Source organism: Gambusia affinis, linkage group LG14, assembly GCF_019740435.1.
Source record: "Gambusia affinis linkage group LG14, SWU_Gaff_1.0, whole genome shotgun sequence".
Lineage (NCBI taxonomy): Eukaryota > Metazoa > Chordata > Actinopteri > Cyprinodontiformes > Poeciliidae > Gambusia > Gambusia affinis.
Genome location: NC_057881.1, coordinates 15,999,053 through 16,019,010, shown reverse-complemented (window position 1 = coordinate 16,019,010; position 19,958 = coordinate 15,999,053). Strand labels below are relative to the sequence as shown.

The 19,958-nt window shown below is 35.3% G+C and overlaps 1 protein-coding gene across 1 annotated transcript in view; it reads right to left on the bottom strand.

The window, feature by feature from the left end:
• The window catches only part of csmd2 (CUB and Sushi multiple domains 2), a 248,851-nt gene that overhangs the window by 122,905 nt on the left and 105,988 nt on the right, over positions 1 to 19,958 (bottom strand). Inside the window, exons 6-7 of the mRNA XM_044138720.1 lie at positions 6,382 to 6,494; positions 3,180 to 3,257 (exon numbers count right to left, since the gene is read on the bottom strand). Of these exons, the coding sequence (XP_043994655.1) occupies positions 3,180 to 3,257; positions 6,382 to 6,494 (191 nt within the window). The remainder of the gene's footprint in view (positions 1 to 3,179; positions 3,258 to 6,381; positions 6,495 to 19,958) is intronic.

Below are 19,958 nucleotides of genomic sequence, written 5' to 3'. Positions count from 1 at the left end.
AAAATCCAGAATCTGATCCTGCCAATACTGGAACAAGAGATGTTATTGGCTTGTTGAAATAAAGACATGAGTTCTATTACTTTTAACATCTTTATTATGTTTAAGTTTCACATAAACACAACAAAACATGACTACTGGTCAGGATTTAAAGACTGGACTGGGCATCTGATTCTGAAACAATCCTGTAAAATGACAGAACAATGAAGATCTAACACATATGCCGCACTAATAAGATGCCGTAAGAGTCAGGCAAACCAAAATGTCCAATGCAAAACAAATCTTGGGATTAGACATCAACAATATTAATATGGGAGCTTACTCTGCAATGAACTTCTTCCCAGCAGCCATAGCCTTTTGTATGTGGAAGCCTTGTCTCAGTTATGGAAGGCATTCTCCAGACATCGGTCAGCAGCACAGAAAGGAGTGCCCACATGCTAAAAGGTGTTGTAGCACACTATGATGAACATCACACTATCAGTCCTCCTTTCAGAAGATCAGGACAGACATGATTCCAGTGGCCAACAGGGAGTTGGTTTCACGATCACCGCAGAGCTGAAAAGTTGTCTTGTGTGACTGAAGTTGTTGGGTCATCTGCTAATAGAAACACAGATAGAAAAACAATCGCAAAAACCACGTTTTAGGGACTGTAATCAGTATAATGATGAAAAAGTATCATAAATTTCTTACCTCAAGAATGTGAAGGACAGCATCACTCGGAACTCCCAAAGTTTCTTGTAGCTGGTGCAATACGTGATGGAGATGTGTCTGGCAAAGGCTTCACCATGGCTTGGATTACTTAAAAAATAAAACAAGTCTTATTTTAGTAAATTTGCTCAAATACAATAATACAGGAATTCAAGATGCCAAGACAAAGTCATTTTAATTATTTAAAAGTTACTTGATTATTTAAAAGTGTGTTAACACTGGTTTTTACCACAGATTCTATAAAAGAGACACTACTTTAGAGTCATGGCTTAAAACAAAATTCACAACGAAGCCTACAATCACCTTTATATGTCAACGAAGGCCTCGTTATTTTTTGAAAACGCCATAGAACTGAAGTCTTCTTTTTGTTATAGTCAATATTAAATACCCTTATCTGATGATAAACAGTCTTAGTTAAAAACTCAAACTAAATTAAGCTTTATTACAATTAGCTTCTGATTGTAGTTTCCAATTTGGAAAACTTTTAAAAGGTAATTCCACACAATTTTTTACTATATCTCTTGTGTTTAATCTGCTCTATTTGAATAATAAAAAATAATACCTACACTGTTCAAACCTGGACTACATTATTACGCTAATAGTAAAATCATTTAAACCCTTATTTATTTCTTAAACTTTTTTCTGATTTGTGAAATAAAGAGCCACATTAATGATTATTCTTCAAACTGAGTCTACTTAAATTCACAAATCAAAAATAGTGTTTGAAATATCCTGCAAACAGTCTGGAATAATCTAATCTAGGCTTTAAAACTAATTGTATTTAAGATTTTAAATCACAGCAGATTAAACATCCTCAATCCTAATATTACTGAAATATTAGGCGGAATTACCCTTTAGCCATTTCCTGAATCAGAAGCTACAAATGAAAAGTCACCTTAGTTAAGTAAAAAAATGGGAGGTGCCAAAAACTCATGTCAATATTATTTTTAAGCTCTAACTATTGTGGTTAATGACTGTTAAGAGCTCATATTCACAAGAGCAGCTCTTTAACCTGCGGGTGAAAATTGGCATAACAAGACATGCTAACTAGCTTCAGAATTAGCTTATCTTACAAAGACAGACAAGTGCAAATCAAGCTTACCTCTCAGTACTGCAGTTGTAGGATCTAAACACGAAAAATGTCTTCCATCTTCATCCATGTCGACCGAGATTAGAGGAAAAAAAAGTCAATCTTATAAAAAGTACAGTAGATAATCGCTAAACTAGGCTGACCCTACTGAATTAGCGTTAATCAGTGCAGTTCAACGATCTCTGGTGTAGCGATGTGCGGATTGATACCGAAATATCGATTCTTCCGATACCAGAACGTGACGCTTTAAAATTTGTTTTCAAATCCAAGTATCAATACTTTCAATACCTTAGTCAGTTGAGATAATGTAGCTTTACAAGATCACGTTATAAAGTAACTAGATTACTGAGATCTAGCCTAAATGAGACAGGGTTGATGGGAACTACTTTTTCTTCCGCCTGGTAAGTGTGTAATGTGTAAGGAAGTAACGTCCAAGAGCAGCTGCTTCTATTGCTCACTCAGAAATGGCATTGGCAGATCATAGAAGAAGTGACAAGGAGCTATTTCGGCTTTCATTTTATAGTAGTTCTTGATAATAAAACAAGAATTTATTTAGTTGGGTTATTTCTTTACTAATTGTCTTTTTTTTTATTTGTAACACGATTTTCACATATTGTGTATGATTTTTATACTGAATTAAAATAAATAGCTTTAGTAAATGAGATTGCTCTCTCAATGTACTTCTGAGTTTAAAGTGAATGCATTAGAGTACATTGTGTTCTTTTTATGAAGCCAAGATATGGAATATATATATATATTTTTTAGATATAACAAACAAATTAAGATTAGCCATCTGACCATCTTAGCAGATAGAAACATGCCAGGAATTATCTGGATATAATTGTTACAAGTGCTACATGTCAACTGTTTAAATATTAAATTATAATTTCCAGTACACTCTGCCAACTGTACAAGCATGTAAGTTCATGTTTTTTTGTTTTTTTATTGACAATAAAAAAATAAATATATCCTAATGGACTATATCCTTTTGGATATAGTCTGTTCTAATTATCTGAAGAGATTTTGTTCAGTAAGTGATTTCTTTTTTTGTGCTCGAAATAAGAAGATTTTACTTGGATAAGAAGTTCTAGACTTGACGTTTGCTTTGTAAATATTGATATTCTAGTTTCCAGTATATATTTACTCATAATAAGTTATATTTTCTTAGTATCAAGCTTTTATGTCTTACTGAGATAATTAATTACAAAAACACTTAAATAAGAAAAATCTTGTAACATAGAAACATCTTGGTGAGAAAAATAATCTTGTCAGAAATAAATCAAGCATAAATCTCCTTAATTTAAGATATTTAATCTTACTAAGGTTTCAGTTTTTGCAGTGTGCCGATATTTCAGTAATATAGAAAATAAGAGTTCTCACTTACACACTGATATCTTATGGTGGTTGTCTTTGCTTGGCAACATCTTCACACCTCTAGATTTGAGTTCAGTCATCTTTTTCACTGTTGACAAAACACAGCACAGACAGAAAGCACAAACGAGAAGAGTTTATTATGACACCAGTATAGTCAACTAGGAGCTTAATGACTGCAGCTCATAACTTCCATGCTGCTGATTATAGCACTACCCACTGAGTTATGTTTACATCGATTTGGGGAAAGTAATTTATTAAGCAGCTAAGCAGCTGGAGCATTGTCTAAATGTGCAAAATAGCAAAAAGGTTTATGTTTAGAATGACGGTTTTATTTATTTTGACTTATAAAAAGCTCAACAATCCGAAATGTCTTCATTCCCGTGGAGTCCTTGAGGAAAACATTTTTATTCAGATAATATGATTAATGAAGGAACTATACAAACAAAAGATGTGGTTTAAGTAGTGGCGCCTTGTGAAAGCAGCAGTGAGAATGAAAACTAAGTCACGGTGGTATAAAAAGCTAATATTTATTCCTTAGTTTTAATATATACACTGCCTGGCCAAAAAAAAAGTCGCCACCTAAAAATGGTCACACTCTTTAATATTTTGTTGGACCGCCTTTAGCTTTGATTACATATCTGTGGCATTGTTTCAATAAGCTTCTGCAGTGTCACAAGATTTATTTCCATCCAGTGTTGCTTTAATTTTTCTCCAAGTTCTTGTATTGATGATGGGAGATCAAAATAAGAAAGCCTTCTCCAGCACATCCCAAAGATTCTCAATGGGGTTAATGTATGTCCAACTGTGTGAAAAAGATGTCTCATGCTCCCTGAACCACTCTTTCACAATTTGAGCCCAATGAATCCTGGCATTGTCATCTTGGAATATGCCCGTTCCATTTGGGAAGACAAAATCCATTGATGGAATAACCTGGTCATTCAGTATATTCAGGTAGTCAGCTGACCTCATTCTTTGGGCACACAATGTTGCTGAACCTACACCTGACCAACTGCAGCAACCCCAGATCATAGCACTGCCCCACAGGCTTGTACAGTAGGCACTAGGCATGATGGGTGCCTCACTTCACCTGCCTCTCTTCTTACCCTGATGCACCCATCACTCTGGAACAGGGTAAATCTGGACTCATCAGACCCCATGACCCTCTTCCATTCCTCCAGAGTCCAATCTTTATGCTCCCTAGCAAACTGAAGCCTTTTTTCTGGTTAGCTTTACTGATTAGAGGTTTTCACGGCTAACCAGCTGTTCAATCAACCCCTTGAGTTCCCTTCACATTGTTCATGTGGAAATGCTTTTGTGTTCACAATTAAACATACTCCTGAGTTCTACTGTTGTTTTTCTTCGATTTGATTTGACCAAAGCGTTAAGTAACTGCAGCTGATAACGATCATTCAGGATTTCTTTCCGACCACATTTCTTCCTGGAAGACGATGGTTCCCCACCATCCTTCCAGTTTTTAATGATGCGTTGGACAGTTCTTAACTCAATTCTAGTAGTTTCTGCAATCTCCTTAGATGTTTTCTCTGCTTGATGCATGCCAGTGATTTGTGCCTTCTTAAACAGTCTAACGTCGTGTCCACGACCACAGGATGTGTCTTTCGCCATGGTTGTTTAAGAAATGAGGAGTTACTCATTGCATCAGCTGGGTTTAAATAACTTGTTGCCAGCTGAAAGATAATCGCCCATGCAGTACTTATACAATAGGAGGCTTGTACCTATTTGCTAAGTTAAATCCAGGTGGCGACTTTTATTTTGGCCAGGCAGTGTATATATATATATATATATATATATATATATATATATATATATATATATATATATATATATCTTCAGCATTATCAAGGACCCAAATAAACTGTTTTGTCTCTCTATGACAGTGGAATTAAGGATATTTTGTGAAATGGCATCCTTTGCTCTGTTTTTGTATTTGGTGTTTTTTTTTCTTCAAAGATATCTGAGCCACATGTCAGAAAGTTGTTTTAAGATGGTTGTGATAAAAGAAAAACAATTTAAAAAGATGTGCTTTCTTAACTAAACAAAAAATGAAAACAACTCGTTCCTGGTATGTGGTGTCTAAACTGACAACAAATTTGGGTTCTAAAGCAGTGTGCCAGCTTTCTGACACATAAAAATGAATCTTGTGATCAAGCTGATTTTGGTGTTCAGATGATGAAAGAATGGATTTTAAGAACAAGGCAGTTTGAAACGCGTTTCATGATATAAATATAACCGTTTATAAATCATTGAATGGTTAAATCCTGTTTTTTATTTTCTTCTTTTTCTTTCTAAGCACACCGTGGGTAAATTAAAAGGATCTTCTATCAGTTCTCTGTCAGAATCTGACCTTGTTAATATCTTGGTCAACATTTATCAAACAATGAACCTGCAATTAAATAAGCTTGTATTTTACATTCTAGGCATTTCTCCTTTTTTATTTTGTAATTTTCACAGTGCTCCCCCCGCTTCCAATTATCTCGCCAGTGGATGGCTGGAGGTAAAATCCTCACATATGACAATTTTTGTAGAAGATCTAATCCTTTTTCAGAGCTCATCCCCTCTTAGAGGTGCCCCCTGTACTGCTAACAGCTATGAGGAAGAAAATGGATGCCTGTTGCAAAAAAAAAAAAAGGTTTAGTGGGTGTGTGTTTGTGTGCGTTTGCCATTTCTGTGTGTGTGTGTGCACAAAAGTAATTGGCTCAGAAATAAGGATCTTGCCATCTTTTCAGAGTAATGTTGAGTCCTCTGCCAATACAGAAAGCATAGTGTTTCTTCTTCTACTTAAAAATGTTCAGAATTGATAAAACGGCAACAGTTTAACGTGAACGAGAAAACCATTTAACAAAAATTACCTAACAAAGTTGGGCCATTTGTAGATGTACCCAATAAATGTATCCGTTTTTTTTTTTTAAACTACAAATCAAAATGTGAAATATTTTTACTGTTAACCTTTTGATAAACATGCACTAAACCAGAAATAAGGTTAAAGGTCAGAACTAAAATTCTGACAACTCAAGTCAGAATTAGTATTTTTGGGGTTTACAGCAATTGGAAATCAGAGCCTGCCAAGAAAGCTGCATTTTGTGCATTTATGTATGATATTAAAAAGATCACAATGAAAGTGAACATACTACGCACAATTAGCAATATGTCTATAATACTTGTTGGTGTTCTATTAATTCTTCTCTTGATCTTACCCTGGTACTGGGCACTGAAACCTCTCAACCTGTGGTTGCCATCTGACGTAAAGTGAAGTCGAAGCCAGTTCTTGCTGCTGATGATCGGCGAGGGAAGGTTGGGACCAGTAAACCTGCAAAAAGAGAGACGTAGAAAATCAGCAAGTAGTCTGTAAAACAACATTTATCAGAATAGATTACAGCTACACCAACATTACAGTTATCCTCTTCCTACATAAATTAAATGCTAAAATGCTAAAATCGAAGATATGAATCAAAGGCCTATCTATCAATACGTCCAACCTATTGATAGCTCAGACAAATCTAGTAAGCTTCTCTTGCTCAATATTTGATGTTTTATTTTCTATTCAATCCTCTACTATTTGACACTGGGGATGCTTGTGCTTTGCTTTAGTGGCATATGGCAGTTATGTAATTCATTATGTTTTGCATAAAATCAAGCCTAATGACACCCAATATCTCATAGCACTTGGCAGAAACTGCCAGTTTTCCCGAGTGATAGCCTTGTTTCTTTTTCTTAATTATACAAAAACTTGAAAATGAATGCGTCCACAGCTTAAGAGGTGGTAATGGGGTACTCTTAGGAAAGCCATCAAAGTGAATGTTTTGGTGCTTAAGAGGAATTGTAACATTAACAACTTTAAATCAAGTTATAATCCCAACACTAAAAAGATCTAGTGTTCTTTTTAGAGTTGGGATCATAACACTAAAAAGTACTTTTCTCTTCAAAACTACCGACTTTTGAAGAGAAAAACAATTTATTTTTATTGCTTTGGAGAAGCAATGGTGAATTATACACTTAAACTGCCTCTTCGTCTGTATTTTAATGAGGCATGTTGCTCACCATGCCCTTGTTCTGTTAGAGCCAGAGTCATTTGGAGACGCATCATGCCAAGCATGCAACCACACTCAAACACGTATTTTGTATTCACAGGAAAACACCGTGACATGCATTTGAATGTGGTTGTGAATTCCCAAGGTGCAAATTACATTTTCCTGACGTTACTGAACTTATTTAACTATTCATGTGTCCAATTAGAGAAGACGTATTGTAAGAAACATTCTTTTCTAGTAGGTGCCCATGTTATTTGACATTTTAACCCTGGTTATATTGTATACGAAGTTTGATTTTTCATTGATGCCAGAATGGTAAACCATGGGAAGAATACGCAACACTTGTTCAACAGTTGTTGAAATAATTGACTCTTTGTGTTCAGAAATGTAATGACCCAGTTTTCTCAAAGCAGATTTTACATCAAAAAGTTACAAATGGCCCCAGGTAAAATAAAACAGACAGAAAAAAACCCCAAAAAACACGGGTCAGATTTATTTCATTCTGCTCATATGCCATTAAATATTTTTCATACTAGGAGTCCTTTATGTTTCAAACTTGCTGGAAATAGATTGTTCCATCATTTAAAAAGATCTTTATTCTTTCTTATTAGTAATTTTAAGGTGAGAAAGGGTTAAGGACAACCAAGAGTGTCATCCTCCTCTTGGTTGTTCACTACTCCTGAGGAGTGAACTATAGGACTTGCTATAACCACTGTAGAGCTTATTAAATATTGACAGCAGGTGGGTGTGAGCGTATCTGCTCACAGTGAAGACTTCTAAATGAAGGCCTTGTTACAAAAAGTGCAAAAACAAAGTTTCTGATCAATAAAGATGCCAAGGACGAACTGTACTTCTGCAGTACGTACAGAACTTTTATCAATTGTATTACAAGATGTTGTCGTCTTTCTGATTGGGATTTGAACAATAGATACAATTTGCATCGCAGAATAAAAGGCCAGTGCTTTATTCTGCGGTCGTGTTCACAGTGAGACAATAAAATATAAATTACATCCATTTGCTCTTTATTCAAGGGTTCAAGTTTGCGCGATGCAATGCAAACTAATTTTCTTCTTTTTATGTAAAGCATAACCATACCACAATGTGGCTTGAGATGAAAAACGTTTTGGTTCATGCTAAATGTTCAAATAAATAGTTGTCTTTTACATTCATGTCAGTACACACCAAAGAAAATGTTAAGGAAACATCAGCGTAAAACATGAACTGAGCCTTCATTTGCAAATGCAAGAGTAAGACTTTAAGAGCTAAGAGAAGCAGGGAGATAACATGAACCGGGTGATCCACCCATAGTTCTTTGAACAAATGCCTGGGTCACAACACCCTGGAGTCATACAGCAGTAAAGTTAATTATGTGAAATTAAATGGAACCTTGTTAGGAAAGAAAGTGTAGATAAATACTGATTCCTAAGGCAAACTCTGCTAGATGATAAAGGAGTTAATGATTAAGCAAATAATGATACATCTCAGATGAAGAGATCTCAAAATATCACTGTAGCTCAATTTCTTCTTCATTGCTTGTTTTTTTTTTATGCTAAATTTCAAGCTCATTGTTAAGGTGAACTTAAGGTAGGAACACAAAAATACTCGAGTGCAGCAATAAAATTCTCATGAAATGCAATGTGGCAAGTTCAAAAGTTCTTTTCTGCCCGGCTATATAAGATTCGGTGCTGGAACTGTCTCAAAGGAGCAGAGCGAAATAAGTTTCCATGTCCAGGTTCGAAAGGTCCTCAGTCTGACTTCTGATGACTGTGGAAGAAAATGTATGTTGGGCAACACAAGGTGATCCAAAAGTGTGTAGGTTATGTGGAGCACTTAAGCTTTGGGACCTAGGTATTACACTCGTCACTGAGGTAGAGAAGGAAATTCCTCTGATGTAGTTTGTTTGTCATGCATCTGATGAACTTTAAAAACTTGGCAAAAAAATTTAAGAAGTGTGTTCAATTCTTTGCTCAGGGTCATCCACAAAATAGCATTCAGTCTCCATGGTAATTAACTGCTGCACTGTTCTATTGGAGGTAGTAGGAAAAAAAAACAAGCAGGGTAGTCGTTTACTTCAAGTCAAGTCTAGGACGTGAATTTGCTGTAACAACACAAAATGCACCTTCACGCTGCCAGCTGTGATGTCCCTCAAAAGTTGCTAGAGGACTTTTGCTATCCTACATTATCGAAGGATATTCTTATCTCAATAGGGAAAAAAAAACACCCACTGTCATTTGTGTCCAAAATAAGCAAGAGAAGTGGATGCAAATGCACAGGCAGTCATTCTCAAACTGACTGACTAAACTGCACAAGCACCAATAAATTTTCCATTTAATTTGACAGAAATTAACTTCCAACTCATTGGAAGGATTTTAGACAAACCACCCTCATCCTATTTAGCAAACTTTATAGATGTACGTGTCCATTTTCTAGTTTATATTATGCATTTCATGTCTGGTATTCTCCCTTCAAAGGCTAGGAGGTCAAATTATTCTATGCATAATCAGCAAAGGGCAGAGTTGAAGAGGCAAAGATCATCAGCTCCAAATCAAGATCAAAGTCTTTCAAAGTTTTTTTTTTTTTTTTTTTTTTTAATGGTTTCACTTTGATATAGTGAAACTACATGAAGTATAGATTTGTGTGTGGGTGTTTTGCATGGGCTTAAAAGAAAGGGAAGCAGTTTCTTTGTAAAGAACATTCCCAATAATTGCTCTCACTTATGGAGATCAATCAGAGCTCTGCTCAGTATGCAGAAAGTGATGCTTGCAGAAGACCTCAGGGTCACAGTGACTTTAAAGCCAAAACTTTCGGCATTTCAATGAGATTTTATGAATTACCGCATCGCTAGGTGGACATGTAAATGAAAACTTTCAAATCACCACACCTATAGCAACCGTTAGGGTAAATAATGTGCAGGTAATAAAAGACATTCTGCTTTTTACTTTTCCTTTAAACTATTTTGCCCTAAGAGAACATTGCTTCTTTATGAGGCAAAGTGAATCACGGTGGGAGACTTTAAAGCCCAGAATGGCAATATTAAGGAAACGGACAAGTTGCTGTGACCTTCAGATGTCCTTCAGATGTAACTGTGGCCACAAAAAGCACAAATGAGTTTAAATGAACTACTTCTGCAACAAATTTAAGGCCCAAATCATTATTACTTAAAAAAAAAAATGTTCCAAAGGATCAATGAAATCCTTCACTCACTCAAGAGGATGAGGCCAAAATATAACAAGAGGCCTTGAGGGCAATTATGTCTCATGAGTTGCTTTTTTTTTTCTTTTCCTGAAGTGAAGTGCAGAGTAGGAAAAAAAAAAAAGTTACAGACCCATCAGAGCCAACATGTCTACCCCAACCATACACTCCCTGGTTCGACAGAGCCAATATGTCTCTTCTTCCTCCTCTTTCACTTCTCATGTGTTATTCATGGGCAGACCTTTGGCCTCATCAGAAGAAGTTGTTAAATCTTCTGAGAGTCTCCTCTCTTCCTCTTCCCACAAAACATATTCTGGCCTTAAAGAACATATAATAGGACACTGATTAAAGGATATTTCCTTTTGGGAGGAACACTCTTCATCTTTTCTCCCATTCTTGTACTCCATTTTAAAAGTTCTTGCTTTTCCGTTATCATTTTTCATCACTCTCTAAAAGGCTCCCTGCGGTCACAAAAATTTATCAGCGAAAAGCAGCGATCTAAAAACCGCAAGCTTTGTTCCCAGGGATTGAGAAAACCTCGAATGTAAAAAGCCTGATTGATCAGGCATCCTTAAGTCCACAACCAGCTGTTTTGTATTCAGCACTTGGGCTACATATTTAAAGACAGCAACAGTATGAGGGCAAAAGTGCTTTGATCAAGCATTTACTCTGTCAAATAGATTGGAGCACAGATGGAAATAAAAAAGTAAGCTTGAAAATGACTGTGGATGTTTTATTTTCTAGGTTAATTCATAGTTAGCGTTATGAATATTAGAACTCCAAGACTGGCTTCTATTTCAGATATTTTAAGGAAATGCTGTTGCCTTGGATGAAATTTCACTTTTTTTCCCATTTAGTTCATTTTCTTTTCCCTTCTTTGGATAAGAACAAAAAGACACATTTTCTGTTAAGTAGTAAAGTATGTTAACAATTCTAGATCAGTCAAGGCTGACTATACTAGAATTACACAACGTTCCTGTCCAAAAAGCTATTTTATTCTTCACTTTTACAGAATAAATTTTAACCTTATGCCAGAAAACCTACATGATCCCTCGTGGGAAAGAAATCTCTACTCAAATAATATTTTTTGGGTTTATTTGTTTTTTTAGGTTTCGGAAAAAATAGAAATATCAAAACTGTACAAGGTAAGAAATAAAAATTACTAAGGGTGTATTTAGTTCTTTCAATACTTAGAAAGAAAACATTTAAATAAATAAATACATTTATTATAACTATATAAATAAATGAGTCGGTTTGCTGTGTGAATTTTATGCAGATATTGCAGGACAAAAGAAGCTTATCATTACTAATCTTGTACGATCAATCATTTTCTACAATCATTCTTCTTTTAGGTCTGATGTGCCAGTTTAGATATTGGACAAATCCAATTGAAATTTATTTTAGCCTTCACAATTAAATTGGGAATACATTGAGCATAAAATAATACAAATGCACTTCAGATACCTATAAAAAAAAAAAAAAAAAAAAAGCTAAAATTTCATTTCCCAGGCTGTTTTGATTTTACTAAACTCAAAACAAAGTGCAATGACTGGTAAAGTGTTGTCAATTAATTTATAGACAAAAAAAAAAAAAAGGTTTTAGTTTATTCATTCAAAAAACAGAAAAAGAAAAATGTTCTTTGATATATAACCTAATCACAAGTCATTGCTTATAAAAGAATTGGTGTGCCACTAAATGATAAAACAATTTTAAAAATTAAAGAAAAAAATTGTGTCAATTTCTTAGAACATTAAATTTGTAAAGGAATTTAGTTAAACTGTTTCATTCTAACCAAAAACTGGCATGATCAAGGACTTAATCAGAATAAACTTATTCAGCTAAGAAAAGAATCACAACAAAGCTAGATAAAGACCATCAGAAATGCAAATTTAAAGTGCCGATGAAGAAATTATACACTCCTAATAACTTGGATCACCTTCACCATAATGACTCACAGAGGTACAAATTGTGCGTTTGACATTTGCAGTCAAATAAAAATATGGGGCGTTGTCAAAGTACACACTACGTCCTCAGCCCCTTTCTTTTTTTGGTTAATTTCCATCAAGCCCATCATACACCTTGCATCATTGACCGTTATTACTTCCCAAGCTGATAAACATGGATAAACATACCAATAATCAGGTGACGATATAAAACAATGCGCGTGTCTCTGTAATCACAGGCAGGATTCAATATGTGGTTAACAGAATAAAAAACAAAAACAAATGAGTTTCCAAGGTCATACTTAAAAGCAGCTGTGATAAGTGAGCGGTCCATGTAGATATATCAAACACAACAATAAACAAACTCCAATAATATCCCGGGGCTGATTACAGGGACATTACAATTCTCTGCTTCAGGAGGCATAAGATATAAAGAGACAGAAAAGGGCTGCAAAGGAACCATCAATGTGTGGCTAGGGAAGGCGGCTAACACAAATGGCAATGAAATGTAAGAAATACCATCATTCTCAGCAACTACTTTTGAATTATTTAGTTGGATTTAGCATGTGGCACTAAAAGAAAATATCTCCCCACAAGTGGCAATGAATAAATCCGACAACAGTTCCAGGATTTAGCCACGTCACCGTTAGTCCTCATCTCATGTTTGGTGAAGTATGAAAAACAACGTGCAAGAAAAAAAATAAAATAAATGAAATGCTGAAACTTATCAAGACAGGATTACATATAGTTGTTTTGGTGACAATAATAATTGCGGAATCTGTCAGTTTACGTTTAGTATTCATACAACGTTGTGAATTTTGCTTCCTTGTCATCTCAATGTTTTTATTTATTTGTGTTACTCTGTGACTGGTGTTCATGAGCAGGGGTTTTCTCAAAGTGACTCTCGGATGATGCAGTATGCGAGGAGACAGGTGAAACCATGCTAATGATATTGAACCTGGCAAAACAGTCACATCCTCCCAAACACACATGCGGCTCGTTGTATTCCCCCGACGTCTCGGCATCCCGAAATAGCTACATCGGTATGTTTGGCGTGAAGCTTTTGAAGTGTCTGTGTGCAGGTCTGTTTTGATTTATTTTTGCCTGATTTTGATTAGATCTTCATAAACGACATATAAGATACTTGGCATTTTGTATTTATTAAAAGAGAAATTAGCGATATAGATGTTAGGATTTTCTTTCGAATTGCGCTCGACTTCAGTCGGCCCTCCCACAGTAAGATACTTCAATTGAAACAGAATCGATTCAGCCTACCTGCTTTGAACTCACTACTAATGTTTAAGTTTTTCATTTGCCCATGTTACCTTCAATCTATGTCCGCGTCACGTGGTGTTTATGCATAACCACTTCATTCCTATTGCTTTGAATAACAGAGTAAAAAGCCAAGTTGTTAACTCTGCAGGCATCCATAAACTGCTGGGTTTACTCAGGAGTTATTGTGGAGAGGTCATGAGCGTGTTCCTTTGTCTGTTTCCCTGTATTCTGCCAAAGCTCTAAGTGATCATTATGTCTGTCATATCAAGCTTCTCCTTGACACCTTAAAAGCTTGGATTGTCATCAAGGAATTTCTAAGATGATTTTTTTTTTCGTTATCCAAGTAATGATATTGATAAAGTGCACATAATAATGACGGGACACTTTCTTAAAAGCTTTGTAAAGATTCAGCAACATTTTTTTATATAGCGGTTGCTTCATTTTTTTTTTTAAATATGATTCCATCTTGCAAAACTGAGAATAGTAAAAGTCAACTTTGTGACCAGAGATGACCAAAAGGTGTCTAATTCTCTCTAGAAAGTAAAGATTTTTTTTCTCTAAACTTCTAACAACTTTTGTGCTTCCCTCAGTAAAAAATAAGAAAAAAAGCTGAGTCGTCTTCTCGCAGTGCCAACAGCCACTCCAACAGCATATGTTTCAAAATATTCACTGCAAATATTTTTGATCCATGTTTTGAATATTTTAAAATTTACCTCCGTGGTAGGGAGAACTGAACTGAAGTGAACCAAATAGGTGCAGTCGAAATGAAAAGAATAGATCACATTGAGAGTGAGACAACAAGATGTCAACCAAACATCACTGAATTTCAGTACTTAATATTAAACAATTATGCTTAAATTATTACTACAACATTCCATGTGTTTATAGCTGGGTATAGTACCAATACCAGTAGAGTCTTTGTACTATATGGCTGCATACAGTACAAAGGTAAGATGGTTGTGTTTGCAGCAACAAAATGCAGCAACTATAAAATTTATGTAGCATACTTTGACTTCATCATTGAGAAAAGCCTCTTATTTTCTCACAGTTTCTTTAGGTCATTGTGGTCATTTAATGTATGATTGATTTACCAGCAGACCATTCGTAACTGCAGCTTACTGGCAATCATAAAACCTAATGGCATTCAAACCCATGTGGCTGTAAAAAGTGTACACATTTTATATTAAAGATGCTGAATACTGCATACTTAGAGTGCTAGCCTTGACAGTATAAACCCCAAGGGTCTACTGTTTTAAAGAGTAGAACCCTTAAAATATAGCATAGAAGCAGGAGTATAAAGCTATTTAATGAAAATACAAAAACAGAAATATGTTTAAATGATGTAATAGTGTCTGTCTATGTTTAATATGTCAGACTATTTGCCCAGTAGGTTTTTTTTGTTTGATTTTTATTTCTTTTTTATAAGAGGTTGCTTTAATTAGAGGAAGATGAACATGTGAGAGCATACAGGGGAAAGCCCAACTGAGCCTGGAAGGAAGGGAGGAAACGGAAAACAGTAACATTCAAAAGATCAGACACTTCTATTGATTCGACATTAATGGGTAAGAGTGTGTAAACCCGCAAACTGTGGATTTAGTAGCTTCTAACTAAACACTTAAGTTTTAATCGTAATGGCGAACTCCACCATCCATTTGCTACATTTACTCCTTAAGTAGCCTTATCTTTCCTGGTAGTTGTCATTGATTCCTTCCTAATTACCCACTGCACAACTTCCTGGCAGCTTTCCATGTGGAGAAAGAACATCAGATTAAAGGAAAGTCATACAAACATCTACAAGGTAAGACGCTTGGGAAAATTATAGAAAATTAAGCTCAACCTGACCAATAAGTATTATCAAACTAGAGTAAAATAACTGTGGCTATTTCCGCAGGAGTGTAATGGCATGAAATGTCCTGTAGGAAAACTACAAGCAGTTAAATGATAAACTTTCTATTACTCTGACTTGTAGTTTTGCCTTCTGTTTTCATCTGTAGTTCCCACTGTGTGCATCACTTCTATCATGACATTTTGAAGAGTCACAAACAGGCATGAAAAAGTCCACTATTCATATCTTTATCTAAGAGCCAGTGGTCATGCACTTGTAGGCAGTCAAGCAAAACGAATTTGAAATGGCTCAAAAGCTCGACAGAAGAAAGTAGCAAGACAGTTTAGTACCTAGTGAGTGGATGAGCAACAGGAGGCAAACTGACTGGTTTTATCTTTTAGGTTAGCTGTAGAACAACTGAAGTGACAATCTGGTGAAAATCTAAAATGAACAAAAGAGTACAACTGACTGAAATGTAGCAGGGCAAGTTCATAAAGGGATCCGACCTCACAGTGTATAAACCTGTGACTTGTGTTGATTATAATCCACAGCAGAGGACTGGGGTGGCAGAGTGAGATCAAAACCATTTTGGAGCTGAAACTGTATAACATTTATTTGCTGTTTTATGCTTTATTGTTATTCCCAGTTAGCTTTCTCTTTTAATATTGTCTTTATTATAGCAACATGTGCAGACTTTGCTACATAAAAAAAAAAAACATACCAGCCTGACAGTATTTTGAAAGCTTAGAACGAGAAATGTAGCAATGTCCTATACTGATGATATTGTGATACGTTCTTCATTTCCATCGCTCCAACCCCAGTTTGCAGTTATGTAGTTTTTTTCCCCTTCATTTTTAAACCATGGATTGCATAGAGCTTTGTAATATTTGTTTTAAATCTTTTGATACCTTTTCTTAGTCTGTTAACCAGCTCTACACACCTCAGAACTTTATCCCTGACTTGTCTGTGTTCCTTGACCTCAAACTGTTCTCCAACAAGCCTCTGAGTAGATTACACAAAGATAGAAACATTACTTAATAAGTGACCTCTGAAGGCAATTTGCTGCACTGAATATTGCGCTACAGTGTCACACTTTGTAGACCTTCCAGTTGTTTTCTTTTGGTTCATCTTTATGTTCCATTTTGTGCTTGGTTTATCACATAAAATCTTAATGATGTGTTGCAATTAGACAATATGTGCTTTGATGAGATTCACAGAATAGGTCAAACTAAAAAAAAAAAAAAATAAGTATGAGACAATCTGTTACTAACCTGCCTATTTTCAGCAGCAAATAAGGTTTGCCTTCAAATTAGCAACAGTAATTTAATGAATCTAAAGGAATGCTGGCAAAGAAAAAAAAAATCACTCTGTACGAATAATGTAAAGTGCAACAGTGGGTCAAACTTCTTTCTTCAACAGTTTTTGCATCCAAGTTACAGTGCACAATTTTCTGTTTTACAAAAAATAGTCAATTTTTAAGATACTACTTCTGTCAAACTCCTCAAAATGAATCATTTCAACAACCCTGACGAGTCCTCAATTTATAAAGGAGAAAAGTTGTTTCACAGTGATGCAAGTTCAGAGGAAATGCAAAAGTGACAAACTGCTGTGAAAAAAAAACGAGTGACTCACTCATGCACCAACAACCTCTGAAACAAGGCCACATCAAATGTGTTCACTGCTTCTCCATCTGCATTGTTCTTTCAGTCTCTCCGAGTTCGTTTGAATGGGTCTCCAAGCATTTGTCTCTTAATTAGTCAGAAAGTCACAAACATAGCGATTCTATTGTGAGGTCAAAGATTTCCCCTAATTTGTGAAAGAAAGGACGACTTTATTCAGTGTAAGTGTTCACAAACATCTTTGATTTTCACAGCCATTTTAAAGAGATTAGGGATTCATTGCCCTCTATTGCTAAACCTCCTTGTAATCCTTCCCTCTCTGTCAGTACAGTTCTCCATGGCTTTGTTTAGGCTGTAGCTTGCAAATAATTGCAACACTTGGTGTATAGTCACTCTTTTATATTTGTCCAAAAAAAAATATTATTCGTGTCCAACTGAGTGAGAATATGCTGGTTGAAAAGGTGGGTAAAATCAAGCCATCTCAAAAGCTGCCACTGTGCTTGTTCTCAGAAATATATAAGTCTTTGACCCTTTTGTGTTGACACAGTCGACAGATTTGAAAAAATCCATGTCTTTCTGGCTGGTTGTGAATACCGTAAAAATACCATAACTAGCTAAGAGCTAGCAGCTAAAATTTGTGTCTAGTATGGAGTTTCCATTAGGTGGTAGGCTAAAGAGTGATTTCTTTTTAATCAGTCTGACAGCTTTTGAACAATCTGACAATGGAGAGGCAAGAGAACGTTTTTAGTACCAGAGTACTTATTTATGTTTGTTTAAATGACAAACAAACCTCCAGTCACTAGGTGGCAGAAGTGCTCAAAATAGAAATGGTAACCCTCACAGGCGCACCAGTGTACAAAGCTGATGGAGGAAGCTTTTTGTGAAAAGAAAAATGGTGGCAACGCCAGAGACAAGTATAGCAGCTGACAGAAGCCAGTAAAAGAGACAAAGCCTACACTGACCTTGGGGTTATTGTGAATGCAAAATGTTATGGTATTTTCATGTCTTCTGATAAGTCAAAATATCAACATTACTGTTGCTAATTATGTCTTTTATATACAAAAAGTATATATACATTTTTTGAAAAGGAATAAGCTGAAAAGTAACCAATAGTGACAGTTTAAAAACGTCCTTAATGTTACTGTGTTCAATTGCTTATGCAAGTGGATCATTTGCACTTTTGCTTTTTTGAGAATCACACAGACTAATTTAATTTATCTGTTTTGAAAATCAGGTGATCATATAAAGTATACTGGAATATTTATTTTTGAAGTTTTTCAATTTGTGTGTGTGTGTGTTTGTGTGTGGGGGGTTATTTTACATTTATTACAGAATATTTCAAAACTATGTTATTGAGGAAAATTATAACAAAATTTAAAAGAATCAGTTTTCTCCAAAATTGTGTGTTGTTGTTTTCTTATAAACCAAATATCATGTACTAAATCATCTTCTAAGCTAGGTCTATCATTAACCCTCCACTTAATACAGAACTGTGGAAAAGAGGTTCTGCACAAAGTCACTGGAGTGTAGCACGGCTCCAGGGAGGAAAGACGCCAGCCATAATCTCGGAAGAGCAATTGTTGCTGCCCATCATTCCACAAAGCATTACAATGCAATTTCCAAACAATTTGGAAGCTGTCATGCTACAGTGAGTGTGATTATGCACTAGTGAAAACTGTCCAGAAAGTTGCCAATCCTCTCAGGAGTGGATATCCGATTAAATTCACTCCTGGGTCACACAGTTTTTTACTGACAGAAAATACAAAGAACTCTAGAGAAACATGTAACCACTTAATATAAAGAGCTTCGACCAAAAAAAAAAAAAAAAAAAATCCATATTCATACTAGAGCTATACATTACAAAGTCTTAGTCATTATTACTACATCAGTGATTAAATGGCATTAGTAGACTATTAATATTCAATATACCAATTATATATTTGACTAGATGGATTAGATTAACCGTATTTGAAGCCCAAATTGATATATATTTAAGTGACTAAGATGCTAAAGCAAAAGCCATCAAATAATTTTTCTTTTAGGGAGACCTGTGGATAATCAATTACAGTGCACATGTACACTAACAAGTAAATACCACACCAACATGTGCAAATGTAGTGGCATGAAATTAGGTGCTTATTTTTATTTATTTTTTTTAAGGACAATAGTCAATAAGAGAGAAAAATCTGATACAGCTCTGTTGCATTAAATGAAACAGTTAAAATTGCTGGGGCTGGTTGATATTTTGCAGAAAGAAACTGGTGGGAATTATAAGATTCATGAAGTTAATAAATCAGCTTACATAAAGTTCTCCATAATTTCATTATTTGATACTAACCAGTTAATCAAGTGAAAATTGACTGATTAAGTCAATTAATTGATGCATCTTAAATAAGCAATTTTAATATAACCTAATCAGCAGTACAAAATAAAATGCACTCTACTAATATTATTTGCCTCAGGAAACAAAGGCAAACCCTCTCAGCCCCACGAGTTAGCATCTCATTTTTAACACAACATTTCATTGGAGTTTTCAGGTGCCAACGCAAGAAGTCCAACAAGGCTGCAAAGCTACGGCACCAAAAGGTGAATCTGAGTAATGTTGGTTTTCTGTCCACCTCCACAGAAAAGCTTCCTACCTAAACTGTGTCATCTTTGCTATTGTTTATTCTTTAAAAGTAGTTGTCAAGTTAAGAAGGTATAGCTGTCAACCATGACAAGTAGCAGATATAGCCATTGCAGCAATTCAATTACTGCGCTAATTCAGAGAAACGGTGATGCCATGGAATTTTATTTGACATCTAAGTTTCTGATCTCATTTCATGTTAAAGTCTAGGTTGAAAGAAGTGTTTTATCTTAAAACTGCTAACGCACTGTTTGATCTTCACT